General features: G+C 34.3%; 1 protein-coding gene across 4 annotated transcripts in view; it reads right to left on the minus strand.

Annotated features, from left to right (window-relative positions):
* The window catches only part of LOC100026548 (phospholipid-transporting ATPase ABCA3-like), a 314104-nt gene that overhangs the window by 191366 nt on the left and 104569 nt on the right, over positions 1-18169 (minus strand). For 3 of the 4 annotated variants that reach the window (XM_007498223.3, XM_007498222.3, XM_056806545.1), the window contains 6 exons: positions 16405-16539; positions 12113-12242; positions 6145-6299; positions 3410-3565; positions 2965-3175; positions 1115-1265 (listed from right to left, as the gene is read on the minus strand). In XM_007498223.3, coding sequence (XP_007498285.2) covers positions 1115-1265; positions 2965-3175; positions 3410-3565; positions 6145-6299; positions 12113-12242; positions 16405-16539 — 938 coding nt within the window. The remainder of the gene's footprint in view (positions 1-1114; positions 1266-2964; positions 3176-3409; positions 3566-6144; positions 6300-12112; positions 12243-16404; positions 16540-18169) is intronic. The other variant, XM_007498226.3, reaches the window with a different exon arrangement.

Genomic DNA, 18169 nt, shown 5'->3' on the forward strand with positions numbered 1-18169 from the left:
AGAGACAGAAGTAATCAACTCTGAATGCTGACTGAGGTATATTTTTTTGTTTTATTTTTCTTCCTTTATTTTTTTGTGGTATGCCTAGCACAGAATTATATTTTGTAATACATAACATATATAATGGGTATATGTAATTGCTTGCCTTCTCAAAAGATAAGGAGGGGAAAGAAATTGTAACTCAATATTTTAAAAGAATGTTTATTACCAAAAAAGCAAACAAACAAACAAACAAACTTCTCACACTTGCATAGTCATAGTAGCAATTAAACACAATATTCAATCTCTCTATCTTTATATATATATATATATATACATATATATGTATGTATATACCTATACATATATAAACTGTCCAACAATGCATTTTACACAGTAAAATATGCATTTTATATAGCAACTGTTTCAACCTGAACACAAAGGTGCCCACTGGAAGACTGAAGAGATTTTTTTTTTCTCTCCAGTGAATCTCTGCTCCACTAGCACATCTAAAATGGATATCCTGGATGAACTCTCGCAATATAACACTAAGGGCACTCCCTTTAGAATAATTATCTCAATCAAGGGATTCTGTGAAATCACATCCACTCAAAATTTCTCTATGTTTTCATTAGCCTAACCTAATTAGAGATCACAAATGTTATGTACAAGCATGGTAGTTTAAAGAGATGTTAAAAGCCAATTAATAGACATATTAGGAAGGAAATAAAAGTTATTCATAAAATATATACCAATTATGTATTCCATTGTTTCTGCATACAAGATCTAAGTCACTAGGCTGACATTTTCCCCAAGTTTGGTAACAAATAAAACTCTCTTAGAGTGACCACATCCACACATTACATGAGTAATATCCATTTTTTCACATTACTCCAGATAATTAGCTAAACAGTTTGTGAGTTAGGGATAAGGGGAAGATTTGTGATCCTGTTCCTATGCTATTATGAAGGCAATAAAAGCAAATTTTTCAACACAAAAATTTCTAATATGTATATTTATAGTCTAACAGTGACAGGATTCTCAAATCCTCAGAAGGTCCATCTGCCCAGCTTGAGAAATCCAAGAAAAAAATACCAACATGAGCTATCAAAAATCATAAATCGAGGATTCATACCTGTTTGTACTTTCTTTGGGTAGGATAAAAGATAATTCAGCTCCAGTATTGCTCTCTAAAGTTGCACTTGGTACATACTCTTGAATAATATTAAAGATTTTATCTACATCACAATTAGAGTCCTTCACTATGATCATGTGGTATCCAGCACCTGAAAAAAAATATTTTTAAGAAAAAATGAAATAGTTTTGTGTTCCATTTTTTTTTCCATAAAATCCCTTACCTTCTGTCTTAGATAGTAAGTATACGTTCCAATGCAGAAAAGTAATAAGGATTGCCTCCACTGTTCTTAATAGACCATGCTTGACCTACTTATCATTTGGGTTGGGTACCTGATGGACTGTGGTGTTGTGGAAAGGAACTATAAATTAGAGGCAGGAGATCTGGATTTCGATTCTCACTGCATCACTTACAATGTATGATGAGCAAGTCATTTTATCTCTTGGAACCTCAAATTCCTCAGGAATGAAATGAGATGATATATTATTTATGTTATAGGGTGATTGTGAGAAAAATGTCTGATATGACTTAAAGTGCTTAAACATGAGTATCAATTATTTGGCTGAAAAGACAAAGTGCTGAATTGTCAATTTTAATTGCTTGGTTGAATTTTTTTTAATCCCTTTACCATTTAAATATTGTTATTCAGTCTTATCTCCTATTTCTTGCTAAGAACTGGTTTGAAATGCCTAACCTTAGGTAAAGGATTTGCATGAGTAGGCTAAACAATCAGAAGAAGAAAATTTCTTATAGGAACTCCAAAGCCTAGATGTTACAATTAAAATGAAAATTAGCTAGGAAAAACAATCCTTTAGTTTTGAGCAAAATTCACTGTTAAGAGAGTTGATGTTTTCTAACCAAGGAGAATGAGGTATATATCTGCCTTGTTTCTAAATTTTCTCTCCTTCACCAATAACTTAATCAATTGATTTAGAAACAGAAATATTTTCCAAGGGAGCATAACAATAAGTAATTCAAGGAGGTGGGAATAAACATGCCAACTTTGAGGGTTTATGAAAAGACCTGCTTAATTGGAAGAGAAGGTAAATGTGAGTGTGTGGAAGCATGTAGCATTAGGGCTTTATTTGTTACAAAATATTAAGAAATAATTCTATGGGCCAGATGTGCTAACATGTGCTTGTAATCTCTATTTCCTGAAGAATGCTAAGGCTGATCACTTTAGTTCAAGAGTTTTGAGTTCAGGAGTTCTGAGATGAATTAGGACTAAAGGCAATAATTCTGGCATCATAGGATTTAGATTTAGCAGTGGATGTGTCCTTAGAAGTCATTTGGTCCAAACCTTTTATTTTGCAGCTGGGAAGACAGGGGCTCAGAAAGTTAGAAATGATTGCCCAATGACATTCAGCAAGAGTCAGAAGGATATAAACCCAAGTCTTCCTGAATCCAAGTAATTATATTATGCTACTTTATAGGGCAAAAAACGACAACAAAAAAAATCCCCAAACTTTCAACTTAACCTATGTACATTTTTTTTACTTTGTTGTGGAATTTTGTCTTCTGTTTTTATATTACTCAGGATATAAGTGAACATTTTTAGGAACAAAGAGAATTCTCCTTAGCAAATGATCTCTGATGTTGGGACATCTCTTATAGGGTGAATGCTTGTACACTGGTAAATGATTTCTCATAGACTGGATAAAATGTTAGAGGAATGAGTTATTGTTATATAAGGAGAAAGGATGAGGCTAGATTAGAGGACCTTGAAAATAAAGGAGAGGGGTTTAGATATAATAGAAAGTTTCTGTGTTTATGAGATATGTAATAAAATAAATTTCTAAGAATGTTTAGTCTGACAGAAGGAAGCATAAGAAGAACAAAACTATAGAGACCATATCTGTGTTTGAGGAAGAGTGAAGAGCCACAGCACTGTAAAGTTCCATTGGCCATGATGGCGATGCGATCACCCAGCATGTCAGCCTCATCCATATAGTGAGTGGTCAGCAAGATAGTGTGGTCCCTTTTAAACTCCTCAATGAGATTCCAGATGGTCCTCCTGGAGAAGGGGTCCATGCCAGATGTTGGTTCATCCAGAATAACTACCTACAGACCAGAAGCACAGCACCATCACATTAGTACTAGTGCTAGGCCACAGGGATAGCTTCTTCATATTCTTGGAACCCACTTTGAGAATGCTTTGTACTCATTTTTCTACCGTATGCCACTCATACCCACTGAGAACACCTTGGTATGCTTCCTTTTTATGATTTATGTTAATATTAGCTGATTTTTTCAAGTCAAGAAACAGCAGAGATGTATCAGATCCACTTTCTTTACCTTGGAATCTCCTATGAGTGCAATGCTAATGGAGAGCTTGCGCTTCATTCCTCCACTCAGTGTTTTTGAGAATTCATTCTGCTTTTCTTCTAGTTTCACCATTTTCAAAATATTAGTTATTTTCTGATGGCATGTCTCCCTAGACATTCCTTTGATCTTAAAAAAAGAGAGAGGGGAAACTTAAATGGGACTTTCAGTTCCTCCTAATAATCTTCCCTGCCTTTAAATACTTCTAATTAACCATATTGGTTTAAAAAGTCCCCTCCTCCCTCACCTCACTATCTCAGAGTTCTTCAAAAAGTTCATATTAGATCAGAGCAATAATTCCATTATCAATCCTACTAGATGAACTGAGGAAAAAACAAAATGAAAAATAAATTGAAAAGGCAAGATTAATATGGTGGAGTGGGATATGAAGCTTTCATGTCTTCCTAATACTTCCCCACAAAGAGCCAAAAATAACCCTACAGAATCAAACCTAAAAATCACCCAAACAGGCAAGAGTCAGGAATGAAGCTAAGCAGCCTGGGAAAACTAGGGAGGAAGGTTTCTAAGTTCCCTGACTTCAGTCCCACTACCATAGGACCTCCAGACAAGAACAGAGCAAACAGTGGAATCTACAAGTTAACCTTTAGGGGCAAGATTGACAGCTTCACTTTGTTTTCTGGGTCCCCAAGCTAGCATACATCCCCAAGGATACTACTGAAATCCTCTGCTGTGGCCTTGACTCCAGAGACCTCTGCTGGCCCATAGCTGGGAACAGAAGGAGTGTACACCACAGAATCTATAGGCACCAGCCCCTAATGTCAGGAACTGAAACTTCACTGCCAAAAAACAAGGGACTTTGGGGGTCCAAGGAATATGGGCTAGAAAATTTGCTCTATCCTAGTCTGTGACAGTAGGAGAGGGGAGTGAGGAAGAAGCATGCACTAGTGAGTATGATTGCTGAAGGACTGGAGTCCCTGTCAGCTGTGATCACTCCCAGGAGGAGTCCCAGGTTGCTGCCACAGGAGGAAGTAGACTGTCTGTTTGCAGCAGTTGTGGCAGAACTGCCCACAGGTTTTGGTCAGGACACCTGAAGTCAATCATGGCTTGAGCCGGGGGCTCAGGATTACATCAAACCCTGTACTATAAAAACTGGAAGACTAAATAAAACCCGAGCCAAAAAAAAAAAAACAGAAAAAATCCTAACACCCAAGTTAACACACCTGAGCACAATAGGAATCCTGGCCACTAACATTTTTTAAATAAATAAATAAAAATGAGCAAGCAAAAGAAAAAGAACCCAACTACTGATAGCTATTATGGGGACAGAGAAGGCCTTGGTTCTAACTCAGAGGGCAGTGAAATTTAAAAAAAAATATTTCAAATACAGCAAAGAAATACAATAAATGTCCAGAAACTCAAAAAGATCTTTTGGAGGAACTTTAAAAAGACCTCAAAAACCAAATGAGAGAGGTGAAGGAAAAATTGGAAAAAAAATGAGACCAATTCAAGAAAATCAATTTCATTAAGAAAGATCATCCAAATCATTTCGAAAAGATTCATGAAAGAAAATAATCTATTAAAAACTAGAAATGAACAAGGTGAAGCTAATGATTTTCCAAGACAACAAGAAATAATAAAGTAAGATAAAAATAATTAAATAAAAAAAGAGAATATGAAACATTTTCACAAAAATGCCTGACCTGGAAAATAGATCAAGGAGAGATAATATATGAATAGTTGAATACCTAGAAAGTTACAATAAAAAAAAGTTTAGATACAATACTACAAGAAATCATCAAGGAAAAATGCCCAGAAATTCTAGAATCAGAGGATAAAGTAGAAATTAAAAGAATCCATTTATCACCACCTCAGAGAGTCCACCCAAATGAAAATGTACAAGAATATCATTGCTAAGTTCACAGCTCTCAATTAAGGACAAAATACAAAAAGCAACAAGGAAAAAACAATGTCAATATTGTGGAGCTGTAGTCAGAATAACACAAAACTTAGCAGCCCAAAAAAAAACCCATTAAAAGGATGCAGAATATGGAACACAATATTTCAGAGCCAAAGAACTGGGATTACAACCAAGAATAATATATCCAGGAAAGATGAGCATAATAAGAGGTTAAAAAATGGACATTCAACAAACTAAAAGTTTCAATTATGATTGGGGTTATAAACCCTAAATGATCACTTTAATGCAAATATCAACAATATGGAAATAGGTCTTGACCAAAGACATATGTAAAACCCAGTGGAATTGTGCATTGGATATGGGAGAGGGTTGGGGGAGAGGAGGGAAAGAGCATGATTTTTGCAATCCTGGAAAAATACTCTAAATTAAATGAAATTAAAAACAAAGTTTCAACTATTCCTAGGGAAAAACTCATCTATGGCTCCTGAGAATGGCATTATTGCCTGGGTTTTTTGAAGGGGCATATATGGATGAAAGACTCAAAGTTAAAGTGAATGTAAATGGAATGAGTTAAAATGGTAGAGGAATAGACCAGGAGGAGGTTTATAGTTTTGCATATAATTTTTCATACATTTATTTAGTGAAATATTTTTTCTGGTGGTGTTAGTAAGTATACAATTTTAAAATATCAAATTATAAATAAATAAAATAAATAAATAATAAAATATAAATATATATATATAAAATAAATATAAATAAATAAAAAATAAATAAAATAAATAAAATAAATAAATAAAAAAAATAATAATACTCTGTCTTTTTGGCCCACCTGAGCAAAGAAGTAAAGGTGGTCATATACTGTCATGTAATCAAATAAGATATCATGCTGAGGGCAAAAGCTCAAACTCTTCCGGATCTGATCAAATTCCTTTGAGATCTCATGCCCATAGATATATGCCTTTCCACTTGTTGCACACAACATACCTAGAGCATACAAAACATATCCAAGAAACTTAACTTCAATGACAGGAGATTTTAATATATGGCTTTGAACTCAAAAGCCTGATTTTGCCTTACCTTCCTAGATTAACTACAGTCCTACCCTCTAGAATGCTCAATTAGCTATAAACACAGACCCATCACAGTGGTCAGAACACAACCCAGAACCATGGAGAACTGTGCCATGGAAGCAACACTGAATTTTGAGTGAGAGACCCTGGTTCAAATTATGGCTCTGCTTCTTATTACCTGTGTGACCTCATTTTACTTCTAGGGAAGTCAGACTTTCATCAATAATTTAAAGGGGATGGAGCAAGAAGATAAATCAGGTTTCTTTCAATTAAAAATTTAAGCTTGTATAGTTTGTACTCAGTGCTCTGAAAAGTAACAAAAAAGAAAAAGAAGTTATGGTCTCCATACTGAAGAAGACTAGCTGAAGAAACAAAACACAAAAACTTGAAATGACTTCAGGTGCTCTCATCTTTTTCTGAAAGTGATATGACAATATTTAATGAGAACTATAAACATGTCCATAAAAATCTGTGCAGAACTCTTTACATGGCACAATTCCTTATGTAGACTTTGCAGAACATGGAGAGAATTCTATGACTGTGTCTGATTTGCTTACCAAGGGGTAAGGGAAGGTTTTTCAATTGGCTATGAAGCCAAAATGAAGGAAACATAAAAAAAGGTCCAAATAACTCAGTCTTGTGCTATTTTCTGCCTGGCTGTGTACAAGTAAGAAGTCAATAACGGCTATAAGGTTCCAGGTGGGGAAAATGGAAGCAGTGTACTCTTCTCTCCAGATTGATACGGTTCTACTTCTGTCCTCAATATGTTTATTCTATTCTGCCTCAGCTGATACAGATGATGTAGTATCTGAGATGAAATAAACAAGAAATGCCAACTTGTGAGTTTCCAAGCATTAGGAGAACTCCAGGGGAGTACATGTAAAAATATATAAGCAACTGATACTGAGCAAGAATGAAGCCCACAACAAATTACTTGACTCAGCTCAGTAGGGAATTCACATCTAGAAATGCTATCTGCATACATGGGAACTGGTTTCTTCTTCTAGAATGCTGCTGCCTTGGATGAATACTTTGCAGTAAATAATTTAAGATTGGTCCCACTCTCCCCAAAGACCAATGTAGTATAGGAGAGAATGTGCCCTGGTGTTTTTTGTTTTATTTTATTTGGGGTTTGCTTTGTTTTATTTTGTTTTGGGGTTGGGGACTATATTTCTGTTTATGCCATATTTTCTTATGAAATATCCCTGTGTTAAGGCAAATGTATATTAATTGGTTAAGTGATACCAGAAGACTAATCAATAGTATAAATGAAAAAGGAGTGATTTATTATTTATAAATATTGTTACTTACATTTGGGAAACACACCAGAATGGGTGTTCAAGCCAATAGCATTAAGAAGACATCCATACCCCTCAGAGAGTACCTTTAGAAACCTGTCAGGATCCAGCCATATCATTGCTGGGTTTATATCCCAAAGAGATAATAAGGAAAAATATGTGCCCAAAAATATTTATAGCCATGCTTTTTGTGATGGCAAAAAATTGGGAAATGCCCTTCAATTGGGGAATGGCTGAACAAATTGTGGTATATGTTGGTGATGGAATACTATTGTTCTCAAAGGAATAATAAAATGGAGGAATTCCATGGGAACTGGAACAACCTCCAGGAAGTGATGCAGAGTGAGAGGAACAGAACCAGGAAAACATTGTACACAGAGACTGATACACTGTGGTACAATTGAATGTAATGGACTTCTCCATTAGTGGCAATGTAATGATCCAGAGCAACTCGGAGGGAATTATGAGAAAGAGTACTATCCACATTCGGAGGAAACACTGAGGGAGTAGAAATAGAAGAAAAACAACTGCTTGATTACATGGGTTGATGGGGATATGACTGGGGATGTAGATGATCATCCTAGTGCAAACATCAACAACATGGAAATAGGTTTTGATGAAGGACACATGTAAACCCCAGTGGAATTGTGTTTTGGCTATGGGAAGGAGTGGGAGGAGGGGAGGGAAAAGTGTGATTATTGTATTCAAGGAAAAATGTTCTAGATTGACTAATTAAATAAAAATTTCAATAAAGAAAGAAAAATCCACAAAAAATATTTCTGCTTTTAAAAATATTCATAATTTCTCTGTTCCCAAGCACACGGTCCATTTCTTTTAAGGTATTAAAGCTATAGTGCTGATTTGAAATAAGTACATTCTTTAGTGTTTCTATTTAGAAGACATCTTCCCAGTCCTTTAAGTTCACAAACCAGGAGTCATTCTGAACTTCTCACTGTATCTCACCCCCCCCCCACACACACACACACTGAATCTGTTGTTAAGGCTGTTGATTTCACTTTTGCAACATCTCTTGAACACATTCCTTTCTCTGTCCTCCAACACTGCCACCACTTTGGTACAGTCCCTCAATCACCTAATGCTTGGACTATTATACCAACTTGCTGGTGGATGTACCTTTTTTAAGTCTATCTCCATTATAATCCATCTTCTGTAAGTCTGAACATGCCATCATCACTAAACCCTGCCACACTCAATTGACTCCAGCAGTTACCTATCACTTCTATGATGAAATATAAAATCTTTTACTTGGCATTCAAAATCCTTCATGATCTAGCTCCCTCCTACCTTTCTGGTCTTCTTATATCTTACTCTCCATTACATTAAATTTGATCCTATAGTACAGACTTCCTGGCTATCTCACAAACAAAATACTCCATCTCTCAGTTCTGGGCATTTTCTCTGGCTGTCTCCCATGACTCGAATGCTATTTTTCCTCAACTCCACCTATTGGCTTCCCTAGCTTCCCTAAAGTTCTAAATAAAATTTTATCTTTTACAGGAAGTATTTCCCAACCTTTCTTAATTCTATTGACTCCCTTTGTTAATTATTTCCTCTTTATATTATATTTGGCTTGTTAATATATATATATAGTAGTATATATATTTTCTCATTTTGTGTGTGCATGTTTGTATTCCCATTCCATTATGAATTCCTTGAGCTCCCAGTCTTTACTTCTTTTGTATCTCCAGTGCTTACCACAGTGCACACAAGAGGCACTTAATAAATGTTTATTGGTCGATAATATTAAATCTTTTGGTTCTAATTATTTCCTTTTTCTCTTTTTTCATTCTTAAATATTTTTAAAGTACAAAAAAGATTGTATATGAAATAGCATTTCTGTTATGTAGAGTATTAAAATGTATATTAAATTTAACACATTAGTAATAGTCTTCCTTATCTGGCTTCTATTCTCAACTGCATATAACTCTTCTGTTTATTTGTAATGTTCATTGATACTAGTTATTTTTTTGTGTGTATCATCACTACTCACCAATAATAAATAATAAATAAATAAATAATAAATGATAATAATAAATAAAATTCCTTCTTTGTAACAATTTTTCAGCCCTAAATTTTTCAAAAGATTGTGTAGTATTTCATGTTCCCAAACTTGTTTCTCATCATCAGATTGTTCATTGAGAACAATGAGACAATGAGAACTTCTGGACAATGAGTCTAGCTCTTAGAGAACAAAGTTTCCTAAACTTGCTATTTTACCACATTCTTTGGCAATTTGCTTAACTTTTCATTTATGGATTTAGATATTCAATTTTGTGCATACATATTTAGTACTAGTCCCCAATTAGTTTAAATAATAAATTCCATGAAGTGGACAAATGTATTAAAATTCACACTAATCTAAGTAACAATCATATAAAATAATACCAATTCATTGTCTATGTTCATTTGTGCATAATGTAGTTTCCCCCCTTTTTATCACTCTTTTTTTATAACAAATGCCTTGTCTGTTTTTATTTCATTTCTCAACATATCAATCTCCTTCCCTATCCATACAATTATCTCTTTAAAAAGGAATGAAAAAGATAAAAACAGAAGAACAAAATGCATCAATCTAGTTTCATAGCCTAATTAATAATCCATGTCCACCTCTAGAATTAAGGGAGAGAAGTACATTCTTGTATTCTCTCTTAAAAACAAGGTTAATAATCACAGAGCTTTCAGTTTTACTTTTTCTTTTTTTTCTTTGTATTTCATTGTAGATTGTATTGTTTTTCTGCTTCTGTTTACTTTATTTTGAAACAGTTCATATTAAATATTCCCTTACTTCTCTGTATTTTTATAATCATCATTTCTTAGTGTCCTGTAATATTCCATTCTATTTGCATACTACAATTTATTTAGCCATTCTTCAATGAATTTTACATATACACGGTTTATTTCTTGTTCTTGCTCTCACAAAAGCATTGCTCTGACTCTTTTGGTGCATATAAGGCCTTTCTATTTTGAGCTCATTGGGCTTTCTGGGTAGGAAGGGGACCTCTAGTTCAACAGTATAACTACAGATTCTTTTCCAGGGCAGTTAGGTAGCAAACTAGATAGAGTCCTAGACCTGGAATCAGAAAGAGCTTAAGTCAAATCTGATCTTAGATATTTACTAGCTCTCTGATCTTGGGTAACTCATTTTATCTCTATTAGTCTCAGTTTCCAAAACTGCAAAATGTGAATAAAAACAGCACCTACCTCCCAAGATTATTAGAAAGATCAACTGAGATTATACTTAATGCTTAGCACAGTGCCAGGCACATAATGGCTCCTTAACAAATACAATTTCCTTCTCTTTCCTTCCAGAATAGTTGGACCAATTCATAACTCCACCAAGTCACAAAGCATTTTATAAGTACTTTGTGCCAGAAACTATGCTAAATTCTGAGAATATAAATTAAAAAAAATTTAATGGTCCTTTTCTTCAGGGGAAGCCAAAAAATGAGGTAGGAAGAAAGAAATGCAAAGAATTAATAACAGAGAAGAGGAATGAAGGAATGAATATGGCTGACCTGAGCCCTTTCTTAAAATAAAGGTTCTCGGAAGAAGACAGAGTGAGGAAGTTTCTGAAACTTATTGTGAGAATCTATGCAAACTATTTTGGAAACCTTAAAGTCCTATATGAATGCTTGTCACTGTTACTATTATTATTATTATTGTATAGGCAAGATGAAGCAATCAGAAAAATAAGGTGAGAAATCTTGAATAAGGCAGGAATATGACCACAGTATTGATGCATGGTTTGTAAGGCTGAGATTAAGCAATGAAACAATAAGCACAATGAAACCAAAATAAATGGATGTATATGTTTATGAAGACAAAAGTACTGATGTCCAGTTTAAAAACCAATACTAGAAAAATGTGAGCTGTTAAGAATAAAATGGTCAAACCAAATTATTTATTAAAGGGGTTTCCATGTAGCAAGTCTCTTTGACCACCCAGGATAATATGACAACATTTTTTTTAGCATGCCCTTAAGTGTCATTGCCTAGTGGAAATGGAATCTGAAAAATAGCATCTAATTATAGGCAATGGAATGTTCAAAGGCTTAAGAGAAAAGAACTATGAAGTCAGGTAGAGTGGAAAACAATGGTTAATTAAGCTTAACTGAAGTAGAAGATAAAGTGTTCATTCATTTAACTCATAGACAATGTTAGAATTTGAGAACAATATTTTGCAGAATACAACAAACAATGATCTATATTTTTATATAAAATTAATTTCTCACAAAGAACTACAAAATGGTCAATTGAGCAATGATAATGAGCAACACTGAAATAACAAATCCAACTGCAAGAGGACAGATGAAAACTTGATAGCATGGTACTGATTAGGATTTTTGCTACTTCTGAAAACACAAAAAGTTGTACAGAGCAAATCCCTGATCTCTCAGCTGATAACATACCTGTGAGTATTGACATGGTGGTCGTTTTTCCTGCTCCGTTTTGTCCTAGTAGGACAGTGATCTGATTCTCATAAAAGTTCAGCGTCAAATCATTTACTGCCATTTTGGTAATGTGCCCTTTGGTAAACACCTGTAGAAAAGGAAAAGAAATAATAACTCCATATGCCTCTTTGGTATTTCTGAAGTACACTGTTTAAAAAAATAACAGAAAATATGGTCAATGAAATGAATTAGGTAAACAAAACCCAAAAATAATTGTTTCAGCAGTTCTTGAAAGCATTATCTGTTGTGTGTTAGGTATTGTCTAGGTGCTAAGAGCTAAAGTTTTAAAGGGAATTTAATGAATGTGGGAAAGAGAAGAACAAAAAGCTGAATTAAACTCCAAGGTTCCTGACTCATCTCTTCTAAAACAGGTATCCATGTTTTGTGGAAGCAACAACACAATAAGAAGGGGCCTGAGAAGAGCTGGGGATTAACCCACACCTCAGATAAAAATAAAAAGGATAGTTTTTTCTCTAATCTCTCAGCAAGAGTAGATTTGAGGAGCACAAAATAAAAGTAATGGAAAGGAATAACTGAAATGGAAAGTTTGGGATATGATATTATGGAAGGTAGGGAACCTAGGTTTACAACCAGAATCACCAATCCAGCAAAACTATGTATATTCTTTAAGGAGAAAAAAATGGTTATTCAATAAAATAAATTATTTCCAAACATGCTGGAGGAAACAACCAGACTTAAACAGAAAATTTGATGTCCAAACACAAGACCCAAGAAAAGCCTAAAAAGATAAATATGAAAGAGAAAATTTAAAGGAATCAACTTAAGGGAATTCAAACTCTATGTATTCTTACATGGAAAGGGGATATTTGTAATTCTTTTAAAAAATTATCAGTAATGGGCAGTAAGAAGTTAGACAGAAGATGTAGAAGTAAATTAATTATATGATATGATATGCAAAACAATCAAGGGGTGAAAAAGAGGATTACACTGAAAGAAGGGGGAAGGGAGAGATTTATTGAGTAAATTATCTCACCTAAGAGGCATGAAAAACTATTATAGTGGAGAGGAGAATTGAGGGTGGTGATACACAATGCTTAAACTTTATCATAACTGGATCAGACAGAATAACAACTATACTCACAAGGGTACAGAATTATATATTATAGAGAAGTTGGAGGAAAACAAGACAAGGGAAGAGAGGTGGCAACAGAAGAGTGGGAGAAAGCAGAAAGGTGGTGATAAAAAGTAAAACACTGGTCAGGAAGGACAGAATGAAAGGAAAAAATGCAGGATCAAATGGGTAAAATAAGACAGAGCAGAATACACAGTCGGTAATGTGAATGTAAATGGGATGAATTTACCCATAAAATGGAAACAGATAGCAGAGTGGATTAAAAACCAGAACCCTACTATATATTGTTTACAAGAAATACATTTGACAAGAAATACATTTGAGGCAGGGTGACACAGAATGAAAGATGAGGGACTGGAGCTGAATTTATTGTGTAACATCTGAAGTAATAAAAGGAGTTGAAATCATTATCTCAGACAAAGCTAAAGTAAAAAAAAAAGATCTGGAAGGAAATTACAATGAAGAAATAGCAACACTACACATATATTCACCAAATGGTATAGCCTCTAAAGTTTTAAAGAGGAAATAAAATGAACTTCAGGATGAAATAAATAGTAAAACTATACTAGTGGGACCTCAACGTCCCCCTTTCAGATCTAGATAAATAAAACTAAAAAGTAATCAAGAAATACATAAAGCAAGTGAATGAAATCTTAAAAAAGTTAGAACTAATAGATCTCTGGAGAGGATTGAATGAGAATACAAAGGAATACATTTTCTTTCCAATAGTACACATCTCTTACACAAAAATTGATCATGTATTAGGGCATAAAAACCTGACAACCAAATGAAGTAAAGAACTAATAATTGCATCCTTTTCAGATCATAATACACAATAAAAACTTTAATTAATAAAGTGCCAAGGAAAGACAAATAAAAAATTAATTGGAAAACTAAATAATCTAATGCTAAAAAAGGGTGGGTCGAAGAACAAATTATACAAATAATAATTTTATTAATGAAAATGACAATGAGGAGATAGATAGCATATCAAAACTTATGGGACACAACCAAGGCAATACATAGAGGAAAATTTATAACTATAAATCTCAATAAAACAGAGAAAAGCATTTCAATGAATTGGGCATTCAACTAAAAAAACTAGAAAAAAGCACATTAAAATCCTCATTTAAAGACTAAAATGGGAATTCTAAAAATCTAAGGTGAAATAAATAAAATTAAAAGTGAAAGATTCACTTAACTAATAAATAAGATTAGGTGTTGGTTTTATGGAAAAAATAAAATAGACAAAGCATTGGTTAATGTGATTTTTAAAAGAAAAGAAGAAAATCAAATAATCACTATCCAAAATGAAAAGGTAAACTCACCCCCAATGAAAAGGAAATTAAAGCAATCATTAGGAGCTATTTTGCTCAATTATATGCCAATAAATCTGACAATCTAATGAAATCGATGAATATTTACAAAAATAACAATTGCCCAGATTAACACAAAAGGAAATAGAATTCTTAAATAATCCCATCTCAGAAAAAGAAATTGAAGAAGTCACCAATGAACTCCCTAAGAAAAAATTCCCAGGGCCAGATGGATTCACAAGTGAATTGTATCAAACATTTAAAGAACATTTTAATCCCAATACTACATAAAATACTTGGAAAAATAGGCAGGGAAGGAATCCTACCAAATTCTTTTAAAGAAACAAGTATGATACTGTTACCTAAGACAGGAAGAGCAGAAACAGAGAAAGAAAATTATATCCCAATTTCATTAATAAATATAGACATGGAAAATTTTAAAGAAGATATTACCAAGGAGCCTACAGCAATATATTACAAGGATCTTTCACTATGGCCAGGTGGGATTTACACTAGGAATGCAGGGCTGGTTTAATACTAGAAAAACTACCAGCATAATTGACCATATGAATAACCAAATTAACAGAAATCACATTATTATCTCAATAGATGCAGAAAAAGTCTGACAAAATACAACACCCATTCCTATTAACACTAGAAAGCATGAGAATAAATGGGTCATTCCTTAAAATGACAAATGGTATATACCTAAAACCTTCAGCTAGTATCATTGGCAATGCATCTCTTTATGTGTCATTTCTGCTAATAAAACCATAAAAGTTTCTGATGTTGTACCATTTGATGTTCCAAGGACTTTGGCAAGAGCTTTCTTTTCTGGATCTTTAGTAACTATTGCTGCTGAAGATACAGGGACTACAAATACCAGAAGAGGCAGTATCCATATGTCACATCCATAGAAAGGAGATACTTCTCAGTATGATAGTTATACATGCATGATGGAAGAAAGGATTATCATATAGAGTATAGGTACTATTTGTCTAATGACTTTTGAACTTACCACAATATAGTGGTAGATGGTATTGGAAGTGGTAGGATGGTGGTCTCCTTTTACTCAAGAGCTGCTCCTATGAATGATGATGGCTGTGATGGCCATATTAGGAGCAGATCAAGCAGTTATGGGGTGCTATTGATTCCAGAACTCTTGGACTTACCATACCAATAACTACCAATAGATTCCCCGATCTTGAAGTGAGAATATCACTATGAAGCATGGTTACAATATCTACAGAATCTTATTTTTTCCTTGAAAAAGACCAATAAACACACAGTAATAAGACAATGGTTGAGCTCCTTCATTCAACTCTTTCCTGAAAAACAATACAATCATGAGGATTATATCAAGTTATTAAAACCCACCAAACAATTCTCTGCTTTTCCCAGTGTCCAAAAACTCCAGTACAGAATTGGATGCAGACTGATGATGGCAGAGAACAGGAAGCTTAGTAGAATTCTCAATATTCTCTTTCAAACAACTTTAAATTAATTATCACCACTATTATATAATATTGCACTAGAAATGCTAGCTACAGCAAAAAGAGAAGAATAAGAAATTGAAAGAATATGCCTAAGCAAAGAGGGAACAAAACTATAACTTTCCTAATATGGCAAATATAGAAATATGTTATGCATAACTTCACATATATCACTTATATTATAAAACTTGTCTTCTCAATGAGTGAGATGAGGGGGCTCAAGAGAGGGAGAGTATCTGGAATTGAAAAAAAATGTTTAATAAATGTTATAAATAGATAAAATGATTTTTTAAAAATCAAAGCAGTTAACAGGCCCAATTAGAAAATAGAAGTAGTGAAATATAATACCTTGTTCAGGTGTTTTATCTGAATCCCAGGTGTTAATCCTACAGGATCAGCCTCTATGTAATCATTGTCTTCAACTTCTTGAGATTCTTCATCAACAACAATTTTAGAGTTCAGAGTCCCAAACCAGTAGGAGGGCTAAGAACAAAATCAAAAGTTGATTACAAAAATGAGGATTTGCCAAAAGTTTGAAGTATTTGAACAGTTCAAAATAAAACAGCTTTGTTGACTTTGCTATTTGAAACTGGGAAAGCAGTAAATACTTTAAGGTACTGCGTTTTTATAGACAAAGACCTTAGATTTGAATTATTTATTTCAACATCAAAACATGTTTTTAAAATATACTCAAATAAGATTTCAAACTATATTACAAAACAGTACTCATCAAAACACTTTGATACTAGTGAAGGAATAGAGTAGGTGGATCAGTGAAATAAATTGGGCAACCTGTACATAGTAGTAAAAGACCACAGTAATCTAATGTATGATAAAACCAAAGATTAATACTTTGGGAACATGAAATCACTCACTGACAAAAATGGAAAGAAAACAGAAAGCAGTATAGCAGAAATTAAGCACAGAACAACATCTCACACCATAAATCAAGATAAAGTAAAAATAATTCCATAATTTCAACATAAAGGGTGATATAAATAAATTAAGGGAGCACAGAAAAATTTACCTTTGAACTCTTTATATCAAGGAAGAGTTTATAACTAAACAAGAGATAGAGAAGATCACAGGATACAAAATGAGCAATCTTGATTATGTGAAATTTAAAAGATTTTTCACAAACAAAAGTATAGAATGCAGCCAAAATTATAAGAAAAGCAAGAAACTGAGGAGTCATTTTCAGAAAATTTCTCTGATATAAGCCTTATTTCTCAAATATAAGTAACTGAACAAAATTCATAAAAATATGGACCATTTCCCATAAATGATAAATGGTCAAAGAAAGAGACAATTTCAGAAGAAGAAATCAAAGTTATTAATAGTCATATTTTAAAATGCTCTAAAACTCTAATTAGAGAAATGTAAATTAAAAGAACTCTGACACATCATACCACACCTATCAGAAATTGGCTAACATAGATCTAGACACCTTCCGGTCAAGATGGAAGCTTAGAAGCAGCGAAAGTTCAGACCTTGGAAACCCTTCCTTACCGATCGCAAACTGAGTGCTCCTAGGACACCGAAATTCAAACTGAATAACAGGACAGACCCAGGGAACCCTCCTCCTGGACCTGGATAAAAAGGTACAGCCCCCCAAAAGCTAGAACCCTAGATCACTCAGATCTAAGGGGTAGGCAGAAGGAAGGTCCCAGGACCCATCCCCCCCAACCCAGAGTGCTGAGCCCACCGCAGCAGTGCAGCGGGAACCTCAGGGCCAGCAAAAGGACCTCAGGGCTGGCTATTCTGAAGGACTCACCTTGAAAGCAACCTGAGCCAGTCTCCAGGGAGCCCAACACAGATGGCAGGGAAAGATAGAGAGAAGGGAGAAGCCTGTAGCCCTCTGGCTGGGTCCTTCCATCTGAGTCTCAAGGGAGGTTCCAGCTTTAGGGCAGCTGAACCCAATCCCATCAGGAGCCCTCAGAGCTACAGAAAGTACAGAAACCTCAGGGCCGGCAAAGGGGTTGCTCCGAAGAGCTTACCTTGAAAGTAACCTGGGCCAGTCTCTGGGCATTCAACACAGACTGTAGAGGAGTTTTTTGGGGATTTTTTTTGGTTTGGGGATCATTCAGCCCACACCAGCTGAACTTAATCCCAT

This window comes from Monodelphis domestica, chromosome 7 (assembly GCF_027887165.1).
Source record: "Monodelphis domestica isolate mMonDom1 chromosome 7, mMonDom1.pri, whole genome shotgun sequence".
Classification (NCBI taxonomy): domain Eukaryota; kingdom Metazoa; phylum Chordata; class Mammalia; order Didelphimorphia; family Didelphidae; genus Monodelphis; species Monodelphis domestica.